Source organism: Protomyctophum parallelum (genome assembly GCF_964188405.1).
Source record: "Protomyctophum parallelum genome assembly, chromosome: 2".
Taxonomy (NCBI): Eukaryota; Metazoa; Chordata; class Actinopteri; order Myctophiformes; family Myctophidae; genus Protomyctophum; species Protomyctophum parallelum.
In genome coordinates, this window is record NC_139699.1 from 42250999 (window position 1) to 42266560 (window position 15562).

The following is a 15562-nucleotide window of genomic DNA, read 5'->3' on the forward strand; positions in this document are numbered from 1 at the left end:
TTTCGAAAGCTCCGCTCCGCGAAGAGGAAGAGCCGTGAGACTTACAGCCAACCTCCGGCACCAACCCTCCCTCCACCCACCCAGGTGACACGGCGCTCCAGGCGCGTCCACACCGCCACCCGCAGCTCTGCCACTTCGCTCCTCTCCAGCAACCCAAGCCCACCACAACCCTCCATCTCCGACTGGACCGTCGTAGGACTCCAAAAGCAGCTCCGAACGCTCAACATCCCGTTCGTCCGCTCCACCAACAAAGCGGGCCTGTTTAAACTCTTCTGCGACAGCAACAACAACAACACAGCAACTCCCTCAACTTCTTCAAACCCGGCACCCACCGATGACGTCACGAGGCGCGCTCCCAGCGCGGCCACCACCGACGACGTCACCCGCCGGTCCAAGCGGTCCCGTGTCATCCCAACTTCTCTCCCCCCCCCCACCTCCAGCGTTGGGTATTTTACATTATATCGCATTACTTTCTGCTTGATTAATTGATTGTGGTCAGTTTACAAGCATTGAGTTATGTAGTGTCGGTTGCCCAACACTGCCCGGTGTTGGGCGTCTTGCATTATATTCAGATTACTTTCTGCTAAATTAATTGATCATAGTTAATTTACAAGCATTGAGCTGCGCAGTGTTAATTACCCAACACTGCCCGGCGTTGGGCGTCTTGCATTATTTTCAGATTACTTTCTGCTTGAATTAATTAACCGTAATTGATTTACAAGCATTAAGTTACGTAGTGTCGGTCACCCAACGCCGGCCTCCTCTAACCCCCCCCCCCCCCCCACTCCTACTCCCTTTCTTTCCACCTTCCAAACAGCACAATTCCAACCAGCTCAACCACCTCAAGCTCCACCCCCCCCGCCATCACAATCCCGCCAATCAGCGCAACCCCTCCAGTGCCCGCCCCGCACGCCCTCACGTCCCTCCTGACCTCCGCCGCCGCGCAGGCCACACCATCCCCCAACCCCCCCCTCCCCCCTACTCAAATTCCCCCATCCCCCCATCCATCGCCACTCTCGTGGCTGCATTGATCCAGGCCTCCACCGAGGCTCCCAACCTCCCTTCGGCCTCTCTTGCCTTCCCACAGGCTTCACCCGCCTACCCGCCCTCCCTGGCCCCCCCTCTCCAGGCCCCGCCCACCCTCCCTCAGGCATCTCCCGCCGAGGTTCCGCCCACCCTCCCTCCGGCCTCTCATGCCTTCCCACAGGCCTCACCCGCCTACCCTCCCCTCCCGGCCCCCCCTCCCCAGGCTCCGCCCACCTTTCCCTCGGCCTCTCTTGCCTTCCCACAGGCCTCACCCGCCTACCCTCCCCTCCCGGCCCCCCCTCCCCAGGCTCCGCCCACTTTTCCCTCGGCCTCTCTTGCCTTCCCACAGGCCTCACCCGCCTACCCGCCCCTCCCGGCCACCTACCACCCCACGCTGACACTTCCCAGCGTCCTTTCCGACCCCTCCTACGCTCTCCCCCCCCATCCTCCCAACTTCTCTCTCTCCACAGCAACCCCAGCAGTCGTCCCGCCCAATGCCCCAGGAAGAAACCCTCAGAACATCAGCACCACCCTCCGGAACCAGATACTACATGGTAATGACATTGACCTAGCCACTCTCCTCCGCCCCTCCACCACCAACTCTGAGTCCCGCTTTCTAGAGTGCGGAGACCTCTTCATCCAACTCCGCAACCCCACCCCTTCACGCTCCGCCATCCTCACCGTCGCCGAGTTCGGCCTGGCTTTTTCTCTGTACCGAGATGTCATCTGCTCCACCTACCCAGCCCGGCGCCAGGAGCTGGACGACTACCTTTCCATCATTTTCGACCTAGCCGTAAGGTTCGGCGGCTCCCTGTTTCTGGAATACCACCGCCAGTTCTCCGCCACCGCCGCAGCAAGGCTCCATCAACTCAACACCGCCACCTACTGGGGCCACCTGGACCTTGAACTATATTGCCGGATTTTCGCAGGAAGGCTCGCCATCGCCTGCAACCTGTGCGGCAACCCCACCCACCCCGCCAGCCAGTGCATCCACGCCGCCCCCCGCACCTCCGCCTCCAGCCAGTATTTCCACGCACCATCGAACCCACCACCAAACCCACCACCAGACCAGCTCCCAGTATTCCCTCCCTCCTCGCCATCACCGGTGGCCCGCCCCCGCAACGACCCCCCCAATACCCAGCTTCCAACCAATCCACCGACAGACATGGCCGCCCAGTCCTCTACTGCGGCACCGAAGCAATTTGCAATAACTTTAACAATAAAGGGTGCTCCGTCTCCACTTGCAAGATGCTCCACGTCTGCACTCACTGCGGGGGCGCCCATGCCCGCATCACCTGCCCCCAACACCCCACCAATCCCTCCAAACCCAGCTGACTTTCCCGGCACCTCTCCACCCCCATCAACATCCCCGCCCTGGCCGCCGCACTCTCACGCCACCCGACCCCGCAACCGCCTGCTTCCTCCTCGGAGGCCTGAACTACGGCTTCTCCCCCGGCCTCATCACCCTCCCCACCAACAGCCACACCTGCCAAAACTTCCAGTCCGCCATCACTGACCCCAACTCCGTCACCACCCTGCTCACAAAAGAAGTCACAAACGGTTTCATGATCGGCCCATTTTCCACCCCACCATTCCCCACCTACCGCATCAGCCCCCTCGGCATCGCCACCCGGAAATACTCAGGAAAAAAAAAAAAAAAAAAAAGAGGATCATCCTCGACCTCTCCTCCCCCCACGGCACCTCCACCCCCAGCATCAACAGTCTCATCCCCAGCCCCCCATTCTCCATGCAATACGCCACCATCGATGGCGCCATAAACTTAATTCGTCTCGCCGGCCAAGGAGCCCAGCTGGCCAAAGCCGACGTTACCGCAGCCTTCAAAGTCCTCCCCCTCCACCCCGACAGCTGGAATCTTTTTGGGGTTTTCTGGCAGGACGCCTATTACTTCGCCGTCCGCCTCACTTTCGGCTGCAGGAGCAGCCCCAAGCTTTTCGACACCCTCGCAGAAGCGCTCTGCTGGATCCTCCTCAACAACCACAAGCTCCCCTACGTCACCCACCTGCTAGACGACTTCCTCATCGTCACTCCCCCTCACGCACCCCCCGCTTCCGGCCTCACCACCCTCACCTCCGTTTTCAACGACCTCTGCGTCCCCCTTGCCCTAGAGAAGACCGAGGGCCCTTCCACCTCCCTTTGAATTCCTAGGCTTCACTCTGGACACTGTCTCACTCCAAGCCTCCCTGCCCCCTGACAAGCTCAACCGCTTCACCTTCCTCCTCTCCAACTATATGAACCTCCCCCAATGCAGCAAGCAACAGCTCCTTTCCCCACTCGGCCACCTCAACTGCGCCATGCGCATCATCCCCGAAGGCCGCTCCTTCATCTCCAACCTCCTCCACCTCTCCACTCGACCTAACTTCCCACGACCACGACACACTGGTCTTCACCCTTAAACGAAGCAAGACCTCCCAGCATCGCCCAATCCCCATCTACTACTTCCGCTTCAACTCTCCCACCAGTCCTTTCGAATCCCTGGCCAACCACGTCCGCCTCAGACAATCCCAGCACGCTCTCCCCCCGGACCCCCTCTTCGTCGACGAACACGGAACCGTCGCCACCCGTGGCTGGTTCCTCCTCCACCTCCGCCAAATCCTCACCATCTCAGGCTACCCCGCGGAAAACTTTTCCGGCCACTCCTTCCGCATCGGCGCCGCCTCCACAGCCGCCAGCCGAGGCCTCCAGGACCACACCGTCCGCTTGCTAGGCAGATGTTCCTCCCAAGCGTACCTGACCTACATCCGCTCCTCCCTCCACGACATCAAGCAGGCCCACAACACTCTGGCCTAGTAGTTGCCCCCGTAGCCCTTTTGGGGATCACGCCTCCAAGCGTACCGCGGGCTGACCGCCACGCGATCACGCCCCACGTGTGCCGCGGGCTGACCGCCACACGATCCCTTCCCCAAAGACTTCAGGGTCGGCGAACCCCCCGGAACCCACGCCCCGCTTCTCCCCCTCATCATCACTCTCCTCCTCATCACTTCATCTTTTCATTCAATAAAACCTTTAAACCTTCCAATGGTGTGTTTCTTCCAACTAGTGAAATGGAGTTGGATCAACTGATGTTCAGGAGGCGGAGAAACACACCTTGACCATGCCCTCATGCCATCCTCCGCCCTCCTTGCCAATCTACCCAGCCTACTTATACCCGCCTCAGACAACCCAGCATCCTCTATGCTTTTCGTATCCCGCCACCATCCCCATCACCACCTCAAGACCAGCAGCTTCCACTGCTCCTTCTCCTCCATCTCTCCTCACCTCGTCCCTTCCTCACAGTTCCCACGGGGGATCACGCCTCCAAGCGTACCGCGGGCTGACCGCCACGCGATCACGCCCCACGTGTGCCGCGGGCTGACCGCCACACGACCCCTTCCCCAAAGACTTCAGGGTCGGCGAACCCCCCGGAACCCACGCCCCGCTTCTCCCCCATATCATCACTCTCCTCCTCATCACTTCATCTTTTCATTCATTAAAACCTTTAAACCTTCCAATGGTGTGTTTCTTCCAACTAGTGAAATACTGTTTATGTATACAGGTTGTTTTTCTGATATATACTGTTTATGTATACAGGTTGTTTTTCTGATATATACTGTTTATATATACAGGTTGTTTTTCTGTTATATACTGTTTATGTATACAGGTTGTTTTTCTGTTATATACTGTTTATGTATACAGGTTGTTTTTCTGTTATATACTGTTTATACATGTATACAGGTTGTTTTTCTTATACTGTTTATGTATACAGGTTGTTTGACAACTCTAACGAAGGCTTCAGGAACTGGGAGTTCATGACTGTTCACTGCTGGGGGGAGCGAGCAGAGGGCACTTGGACCCTAGAGATGATCGACTCGCCCTCACAGCTACGCAACCATGAAGTCCTGGGTAAGATGAGCTCTTTAATATATATTATAGCCTACCGAAAATACCAGGTATTGACTCATTTCTCACATACTTTACCCATAGCCTTATTTATTCATAATGAGAAAAAAGCAATTAACAACTAGATAAAGTGCCCCTCGGTGCACAGGTCTCCACCAGGGCAGGTCAGGCTGTGGCCTCCTGGTGGCGCTATAATAGGCCAATGTAAAAAGGGTGCCATTTGTTCTTGCGCCTTGGATGGCAATTGGATGATTTGAGGCATTTTGTTCCAAAAATGTGTTTTGCAAAAATGTTGGTGGCGCTATAACAGGCCAATGTGAAAAGGGTGGGATATATTCCTCAGCCTAGTAGTAGTCTGTGGAAGATTTCACGTAAATTACACGCTGCATTCATGATTTGAGGCTTTTTGTTCAAAACGGGCCAATCCTCCAAACTTTGAAAGCCAATGTTAGCCAATTAGGATGGAATATGAAATATCGGACAGATCCGGCTTGAACACATGGCTATAGAGATAGTGTGTAACGATTTTCGCGCAGTGGTGGTTTACAGTAAACCCTTTTCTGACCCTTCTTTTTGGAACAGGTAAAATCAAAGAGTGGTCCCTGGTCCTTTATGGCACCTCTGAGCACCCGTACCAGAGCCACGGCGCTCAGCACTCTCGCTCCAGAATGTTGGAGATCCCCGAAACGACTCCAGAACCACCTCTAGAGGGAGCTACAGAGACCCAGGATGAGGAGGAAGAGGAGTATAATGGTATGATGATGATGATGATGATGATGGTGATGATGATGATGATCTGTGCGTGGGCTGATGTCTGTCTGTCTGTCTGTCTGTCTGTCTGTCTGTCTGTCCACCCCCAGGGCCGTGTCACACGGAGTGCGGGGACCAGGGCTGTGATGGACCTGATGCTGACCACTGCCTCAACTGTATTCACTTCAGCCTGGGCAGTCTGAAGAGTGGCAGGTAAATATCTGTACATGTGTGTACGTACGTCTGTAATCCACGTCTGTAGTCTGTCTGTCTGTCCTATCGTAGGACCTGTGTGAGTCACTGTCCTCTGTCTGTCTGTCTGTCTGTCTGTCTGTCTGTCTGTCTGTCTGTCTGTCTGTCCTATCGTAGGACCTGTGTGAGTCACTGTCCTCTGTCTGTCTATCTGTCTGTCTGTCTGTCCTATCGTAGGACCTGTGTGAGTCACTGTCCTCTGTCTGTCTATCTGTCTGTCTGTCCTATCGTAGGACCTGTGTGAGTCACTGTCCTCTGGGTTACTACGAGGCAATCGGTGCCCGTCGGTGCAGACGCTGTCACAGAGGCTGTGAGAGGTGCGAGCTCCGCTCCGACAGGTCTGAGTGTCTGTTTTGCAGGAGAGGACTCTACCTGGACGCTCTCAACTCCACCTGCGTCGACGCCTGCCCTCCCGGATTCTTTGCCGATGACGGTACGTCCTGCATGTGATTTTACCGTGGACTCATAAACAAGGCTGTGATTGATTACAATTTTCGTTCGTATTTTGTGTGTGTGGTTGCTGGCTGGAAGAAGGCGAGCTTGCACACGGGCATAGAGAGCTGTACCATAAAGCAGCTCTGTACCATGTAGCAGCTCTGTAGTCTGTACCATAAAGCAGCTCTATACCATAAAGCAGCTCTGTACCATATAACAGCTCTGTAGTCTGTACCATAAAGCAGCTCTGTACCATATAGCAGCTCTTTACCATATAACAGCTCTGTAGTCGGTACCATAAAGCAGCTCTGTACCATATAGCAGCTCTGTACCATATAGAGCTCTGTACTATATAACAGCTCTGTACCATATAGCAGCTCTGTACCATATAGCAGCTCTGTACCATATAACAGCTCTGTACCATATAGAGCTCTGTACCATATAACAGCTCTGTACCATATAACAGCTCTGTAGTCGGTACCATAAAGCAGCTCTGTACCATATAGAGCTCTGTACCATATAACAGCTCTGTACCATATAGCAGCTCTGTACCATATAACAGCTCTGTACCATAAAGCAGCTCTGTGCCATATAGCAGCTCTTTACCATATAACAGCTCTGTAGTCGGTACCATAAAGCAGCTCTGTACCATATAGCAGCTCTGTACCATATAGAGCTCTGTACTATATAACAGCTCTGTACCATATAGCAGCTCTGTACCATATAGCAGCTCTGTACCATATAGAGCTCTGTACTATATAACAGCTCTGTACCATATAGAGCTCTGTACCATATAGAGCTCTGTACTATATAACAGCTCTGTACCATATAACAGCTCTGTACCATATAACAGCTCTGTACCATATAACAGCTCTGTACCATATAGCAGCTCTGTACCATATAACAGCTCTGTACCATATAGCAGCTCTGTACCATATAGAGCTCTGTACTATATAACAGCTCTGTACCATATAGCAGCTCTGTACCATATAGCAGCTCTGTACCATATAGCAGCTCTGTACCATATAGAGCTCTGTACTATATAACAGCTCTGTACCATATAGAGCTCTGTACCATATAACAGCTCTGTACCATATAACAGCTCTGTACCATATAGCAGCTCTGTACCATATAGAGCTCTGTACTATATAACAGCTCTGTACCATATAGCAGCTCTGTACCATATAGCAGCTCTGTACCATATAGAGCTCTGTACTATATAACAGCTCTGTACCATATAGAGCTCTGTACCATATAACAGCTCTGTACCATATAGCAGCTCTGTACCATATAGAGCTCTGTACCATATAACAGCTCTGTACAATAATAGCAGCTCTGTACCATATAGCAGCTCTGTACCATATAGAGCTCTGTACCATATAACAGCTCTGTACCATATAGCAGCTCTGTACCATATAGCAGCTCTGTACCATATAGCAGCTCTGTACCATATAACAGCTCTGTACCATATAGAGCTCTGTACCATATAGAGCTCTGTACCATATAACAGCTCTGTACCATATAGCAGCTCTGTACCATATAGAGCTCTGTACCATATAACAGCTCTGTACCATATAGAGCTCTGTACCATATAGCAGCTCTGTACCATATAGAGCTCTGTACCATATAGAGCTCTGTACCATATAACAGCTCTGTACCATATAGAGCTCTGTACCATATAGAGCTCTGTACCATATAACAGCTCTGTACCATATAGCAGCTCTGTACCATATAGCAGCTCTGTACCATATAACAGCTCTGTACCATATAGAGCTCTGTACCATATAGCAGCTCTGTACCATATAGAGCTCTGTACTATATAACAGCTCTGTACCATATAGCAGCTCTGTACCATATAGCAGCTCTGTACCATATAACAGCTCTGTACCATATAGAGCTCTGTACCATATAACAGCTCTGTACCATATAACAGCTCTGTACCATATAGAGCTCTGTACCATATAACAGCTCTGTACCATATAGCAGCTCTGTACCATATAGCAGCTCTGTACCATATAACAGCTCTGTACCATATAGAGCTCTGTACCATATAACAGCTCTGTACCATATAGCAGCTCTGTACCATATAGAGCTCTGTACCATATAACAGCTCTGTACCATATAACAGCTCTGTACAATAATAGCAGCTCTGTACCATATAGCAGCTCTGTACCATATAGAGCTCTGTACCATATAACAGCTCTGTACCATATAACAGCTCTGTACCATATAGCAGCTCTGTACCCTATAACAGCTCTGTACCATATAGCAGCTCTGTACCCTATTGCAGCTCTGTACCATATAGCAGCTCTGTACCATATAACAGCTCTGTACCATATAGCAGCTCTGTACCCTATAACAGCTCTGTACCATATAACAGCTCTGTACCATATAGCAGCTCTGTACCATATAACAGCTCTGTACCATATAGCAGCTCTGTACCATATAACAGCTCTGTACCATATAGCAGCTCTATACCATATAGCAGCTCTGTACCATATAACAGCTCTGTACCATATAGCAGCTCTGTACCATATAACAGCTCTGTTTCCAAACTGAAGGAAGTGAGCAGACCATTCCTTTTCTTAAAAGATGGAGTGCCTATTGTTTGTTTTTAGTTTTTTTTAGTTTTCTTCGTTTTGTAGGCGAGTAGTTAACATTACTCTAAGGGGGGGGGGTTCACACTCGGGACCACTTGGCAGATGTTGTGGTAGTGTGAATGATGCGTACCGTTCCCCGGGAGCGGAGTGCCCAACCATTCCCGGGATCGCAATCAATCAAGTCTCGGATACGGATCGCTGCAATATGACCCGTACTAAAAGGAGGAAGTGGACTATAATCATAATTTATATATTTTATTTTACATTGACACATTATTTTACGTTCTGTGTACTGTACTGCATCGTGTCGTGATGTCGCGTCGTGTAGCCTAAAAAATATATATATATATATATATATATATATATATATATATATATATATATATATATATATAATATATATATATATATATAAAAATATATATATATATATATATATATATATATATATACATACATACATATATAATAATAATAATATAATAATAATAATAATAATATTTAAAGCTATATCTTTAAATTAATTAAAAATATTAAAAAAAAAAAAAAAAAAAAAAAGTTTGTTCGGTATCGTTTGTTCATTAATCGTTTGTTCATAATCATGAGGCAGATGTTGTGGTAGTGTGAATGATGCGTACCGTTCCCCGGGAGCGGAGTGCCCAAACATTCCCGGGATCGCAATCAATCAAGTCTCGGATACGGATCGCTGCAATGTGACCCGTACTAAAAGGAGGAAGTGGACTATAATCATAATTTATATATTTTTTGACACATTATTTTACGTTCTGTGTACTGTACTGCATCGCGTCGTGATATCGCGTCGTGTAGCCTAAAAAATATTTAAAAATATATTAATATTAATATTAAATATTAAATATAATATATAATATATATATAATTATAATAAAATAAATAAAATAAATAAAATAAATAAAATAAATAAAATAAATAAAATAAATAAAATAAATAAAATAAATAAAATAAATAAAATAAATATTAAATATTAAATAAAATATAATAAATAAAAGAAATATTAATATATATTAATATATATATACATACACATATATAATAATAATAATAATAATAATTATAATAATAATAATTATAATAATAATTATAATAATTATAATAATAATAATATTTAAAGCTATATCTTTAAATTAATTAAAAATATTAAAAAAAATAATAAAATAATAACTAAAGTTTGTTCGGTATCGTTTGTTCATTAATCGTTTGTTCATAATCATTATTATTATTTTTAAGAGTTATGGCCTCATTAATTCCTCATTAATTCAGTGTTCATTAATTAACACCAATTGCACAACACAATGGGAGAGTTTATATATATTTATATGGGCCGCCCGCCCACTGCTGTTTTGCACAGATTAATAGCCAGATTAATTCATAACATATTCAAAGTAATAAATGTCCTCTTCTCTGCTGTGGTCAACATGCTTCAATGCTGGAGACTGAGTGACAGCAGAGTTTGACCTACTTTTGAACAGCGCACTCAGGTAATAGCTAATTAATTATTTGGGTGCGCCTCTAAATTCCAGTAGCATACTCCAGGGTTCCCCAATTAATTTTCCTCAAGGGCCATATTTTGACTAGAGTACCAGGCTGGGGGCCGAGTCCGCACGCGCGAGGTCGAGGTCCCCAAAAGACCCCATTGATGCTCATTTGTCTGGTTTGGTAGTTAAGAGTATCCTGCTGGTGTATCCTGTATGGCGATGTGGTGAGTATGTCCCAAGGCAAGACGAATGGTGGCGCTCGAGTCGATGCTCAGAGTGAAGGAGGGTGCCGAGGCGCCGATCCAGCCACAGGTATACAGGTACATGGGGGTGGTCATCCACTACCCGATCCAGATGGATCCAAGGTTCAAGGAGGACGCAGAATTCCGTATTGCACAGATGAAAGTGCAACGTCAAAGGTTTCAAAACAGATGTCTATAGAAAACCCACAGACAGTAATGCCTTGCTCCGAGCTGACAGTTTCCATCCGCTACCACTGAAAATCAGCCTTCCTATAAGCCAACATAGCCGCATGAGGAGACTCTGTAGTGAAGAGGCAGACTACAAAACACAGGCAGATATCCAAATCTATATTCAAGTATATTCAAGCGTGTCAAACAAACCTCTGCTCTTGTTCTCTCGACTTGGGAGACGCTGTTCACCTGGCTGGTGATGCGAGTCCACACCTTCGTTTTAATTTCATTGCCGACACCACTGTTGGCCCCGGCGAATAAAAGTTTGCGGTTTGATTCCACCTCAGTCCATATTGTAAAATGAAAATAATAAAATCATTATCAAAATAATTTATTTTAATATAAAAAACGGATCCACCGCAGCTGCACCTGATTGTCCATCCAACATTGTCTGTCTGTCTGTCTGTCTGTGCACGCGCGCACAGCATTGCGGTGTTGGAACAGTGGCCGTATTTCTCTCGGTCCGACCAGCGCCAGGTGTTCACTAGACGATGTTTATGCGAGATTCTGATTTCTCTAGTCTAGCTCCTATATCCACAAATTAGAGTAAGTCCCTTGTCACAGAGAAAAAGTTGTCAATTGCAATATCGTCACCTTATTAAACTAATTGCCTAAGTCATTTTTTCAAGGTTTTCAGGAAACACAAAAAACTGTGCCAAATGTAGAATATATTATATTTCTTAATTATTTCAATTAGTTTGGTTTGAGTAGAACAAAGAGAAATATACATTAAACGCATTCATTTAGACCTGAAGCTGATTGTACAAAAAAAATGTAGTTACTAACTACATTGTACAACTGAACTATAAGCAAGTGCTTATATAAAAACAATTTAACTTAAAATAAATGAGGTGTTTGCCAAGACAATTCTAAAGAGATCAAAATATTTAAAAGATAAGAGTTCTAAAAGAAAATAAGAGCTTCATGGGAAATTCAACTTTTCCAAGATAACCTTTACATACTGTAGGGTTAAACCTAAGTTCTATCTAACACTATATGTAACAAGTAGTGCAAGTATACCTGTATTAAATACAGTACATTCAGAGCTTGTTGTTGCACTTGAGAAACACAAGATTTGAGAAGAAAACAAGAAAGGTTATTGGTGTGTGACATTTCTGTATAGCAGACATAAAACTGCATGCGCACACACACACCACACACACACACACACACACACACACACACACACACACACACACACACACACACACACACACGCCATTAATTATAATTTACTGACAGTACATTTTTTAGTTTGGGTGCATTTGGGTCAATCAAAGACAAAGCCTATAATTATATTAATTATTAATGAATATTGGATAAGGAAATACATTAATGGCATTTATCTATAGGCCTATTAGGCCTATAATCTTGACGTGTCTGTTTGTTTTGTAGTATTTTTATATTACGTCATTTTCCATCAGGCACAGTTTAGCCATCTACTACAGTACACATGCAGTGTTGTTTTTGCAAAGGGGTCCTTGGTAAAAAAAAAAGAAAAGAGAAGAGGCTACAAAACAGTGAAATAAAGGCATCTCTTTAAGCTTATATATAGCAGAGAGAAACTAATGGTGGAAAAAAAGGAAGGAATAAGGAAGGAAGGAATTCAAGTTTGGTGGGAGTGATTTAGTGAAGTTAAAAGTTATTAAACCTGCGGATGAATGGAAAAGTGGCAACGTGAGAAAGTGATGGATTCCGCAGAGACTTTATTGCTGTTACCATGGATAAAGTATACTGTCACTTATCACTACAGTACATCATGATCGGTGTGATCCTAATTCGACAGTGGTGAGTGACTATATCTCGCTGGCTGGTGCTACTGTTGTTGTTGATTATTTATAGCTTGGCGTATCTGGGGTCATAAACAAAACACGAACGACTACGTCTACTAGTAGTATTATTTATTTCCAACACACATGCACACACACTTCTAGTCTTCTACTAATGTTAGCTTTTTAGCTACTTTGGCCACAGTTCGGGCATTTACGTTGGTTTCACTTACTTGACTTCATGGCTCTTCAAGTGCCGGACAAAGTTTGATGTGGTGCCTGCTTTGTCCTTTATAGTAGCCTTGCATGTCGTGCATTGTGCCGTTCTTCTCGTTCTGTCACTACTGTAGTTTTTAAAAGCAAATTTAATTACTTTGGGCAGATTGGGGACTTCTGTTGCTGTTGCCATCGTTGTTTTTCTGCTGCTTTGGCGCAGTGCCCCAGCTGTTCTGCACGCACTGATTGCAGTGATCGGGCATGCCAGATCTGCTTATTATAATTTCGCCGAAAGATTTTACTGAAAGATTTTATTTGAAAATAGCCGATCTACAAGCTGCTCACAAGGCGTCGCATCGCGACGTGTTGTGAGCTTGTAGATCTGCTATTTTCAAATAGCTGATGTATATGTTGGAGTGCTCATGTGGCCTATAGTCGCTTGCTTGACTCGCTTCTTTTGGGCTGGTTTTCCTAGACCTGGTTGCTTGTTTTTCCTCACAGAAAATATGGCAACACTGGCACTCATGATAACTGGACGGCAGCCGTCGTAGAATCAAAATGACCCTGCTGGGGGTGGCGGTTGCATTTGCACAGATCATTCACAGTGAAAAAAAACAAAACAAGTCACGAGTCATCTTGTCTCGAGTCGAGTCGGGAGTCATTGGCTAGCAAGTTGGAGTCAAGTCTCAAGTCTCGTTGGTCTTTTACCTTCCAAGTCCGAGTCGAGTCGCAAGTCTTTACATTCAAAGTCCGAGTCAAGTCGCAAGTCGTCAAATATGCGACTCGAGTCAGACTCGAGTCGAGTCACTATGACTCGAGTCCAATTGTCTGCTATGCACACCCACTCTGCACACACATGACCGCATCACATGACGCATGACAAAAAAATATTGCATGCGTTGATGCGATATTTGAGAAAAATAATCAACGTGTTGAGGCACGTGTTGATGCATGCGTGCGCATGCGGGACGTTCCACATGCACGCGTCGCGTCGCACACACGTCGCGTTCCCATTGTAAATTAATGTGGAAAAAATATAACGTTCAGACGGTGCAGTGCAGAGCAGCGCAAATTCAACGCGTGCATGCGACGCGTGCAACGTCCGGCGTGGCACTGATGGAGCGCCATACACACACACACACACACACACACACACACGTATGTGTACACATAGTCAGAGTCAGAGTTACAGACCAGTTAAGGTCATTCAGGTCTTTATGAGCTTCTGGTAATATTATTGTCCACTCATTCAGTATGTGCCCCCCCTTACAATTTACAATTTAGGCATTTAGCAGACGCTCTTAATCCAGAGCGACTTACAATAAGCAAGAACAAAAGCATGGGAATACATCACAAAAAAGCATTTATCATAAAACATGCGTAAGCTAAGAAAGTAACAGTGGAATATCTATATTATGAGACTATACATATAAACTATATATATATATATACTACTATGCTATACATATGTACTATGGCGTGCTATGACTATATACAATGCAATTATAGTGCCGTCTAGATAACATGCTATAAGTCTGTATCAGATGCTATCTAAGTCTACAGATACCCCCCCTGTGTCTACTCCAGGTCAGAGACAGTGTCTGAGGTGCCATGACGCCTGCCTGGAATGTCTGAAGGACGCAGACAGGTGCACCGCATGCAGAGAGGGATACAGGTACTGTAGAATGCAGACAGACAGGTAGGATGCAGACAGACAGGTAGGATGCAGACAGACAGGTAGGATGCAGACAGACAGGTATGATGCAGACAGACAGGTAGGATGCAGACAGACAGGTAGGATGCAGACACACAGGTAGGATGCAGACAGACAGGTATGATGCAGACATACAGGTAGGATGCAGACAGACAGGTATGATGCAGACAGACAGGTATGATGCAGACAGACAGGTAGGATGCAGACAGACAGGTAGGATGCAGACAGACAGGTATGATGCAGACAGACAGGTAGGATGCAGACAGACAGGTAGGATGCAGACAGACAGGTAGGATGCAGACCATAGACTGTAAAGAAATATGGACAAAGCGTTCACCGGGTCTAACATGAACGTAAAATGAAGCCTGTCAGTCCTTGAATTGTAAATCGCCATCTTTCTAGATCTGTTTGGGCCCAGCTGGCCATTGGCTGGCCCAGACAACGAGGCGGGACTTCCCCCCTTCTTCTTAGTTGGTTTTTATTTTGACTCGAGTGGGTGGGGAATCCCGATCATAGACTGTAACGGTAGCCACGCCCCTCAGAACATACGCACTTTATGGTCATTCTTTTAATAAATGGGACCATAATTTTCCAAAAAGAATATTATGACATTAGAAATGAGACTTTAAACTAGTGACTGGAAGCAAAAAGTATTCATGACCATGTTTATTAAGGTAATACAGTCTAGGTGAAGTTGGGCCCAAATACATGGACTTCTATGGGGCTATGGGGTTTTTTGGGCCCAATGACAGCGCCACAACAGGCCATTATATGAACTTTCAGGAAATCCCGATTTCCTCAGTGCCTTCACAAAATATCTGTCTGACTGCCCCCCTGATGCAGACAGACAGGTAGGATGCAGACAGACAGGTAGGATGCAGACATACAGGTAGGACGCAGACATACAAGTAGGATG

General features: G+C 46.4%; 1 protein-coding gene across 1 annotated transcript in view; it reads left to right on the forward strand.

The window, feature by feature from the left end:
* pcsk6 (proprotein convertase subtilisin/kexin type 6) overlaps positions 1-15562 on the forward strand; it is a 79451-nt gene that overhangs the window by 48802 nt on the left and 15087 nt on the right. Inside the window, exons 13-17 of the mRNA XM_083792301.1 lie at positions 4790-4926; positions 5506-5676; positions 5784-5886; positions 6159-6358; positions 14520-14607. Of these exons, the coding sequence (XP_083648427.1) occupies positions 4790-4926; positions 5506-5676; positions 5784-5886; positions 6159-6358; positions 14520-14607 (699 nt within the window). The remainder of the gene's footprint in view (positions 1-4789; positions 4927-5505; positions 5677-5783; positions 5887-6158; positions 6359-14519; positions 14608-15562) is intronic.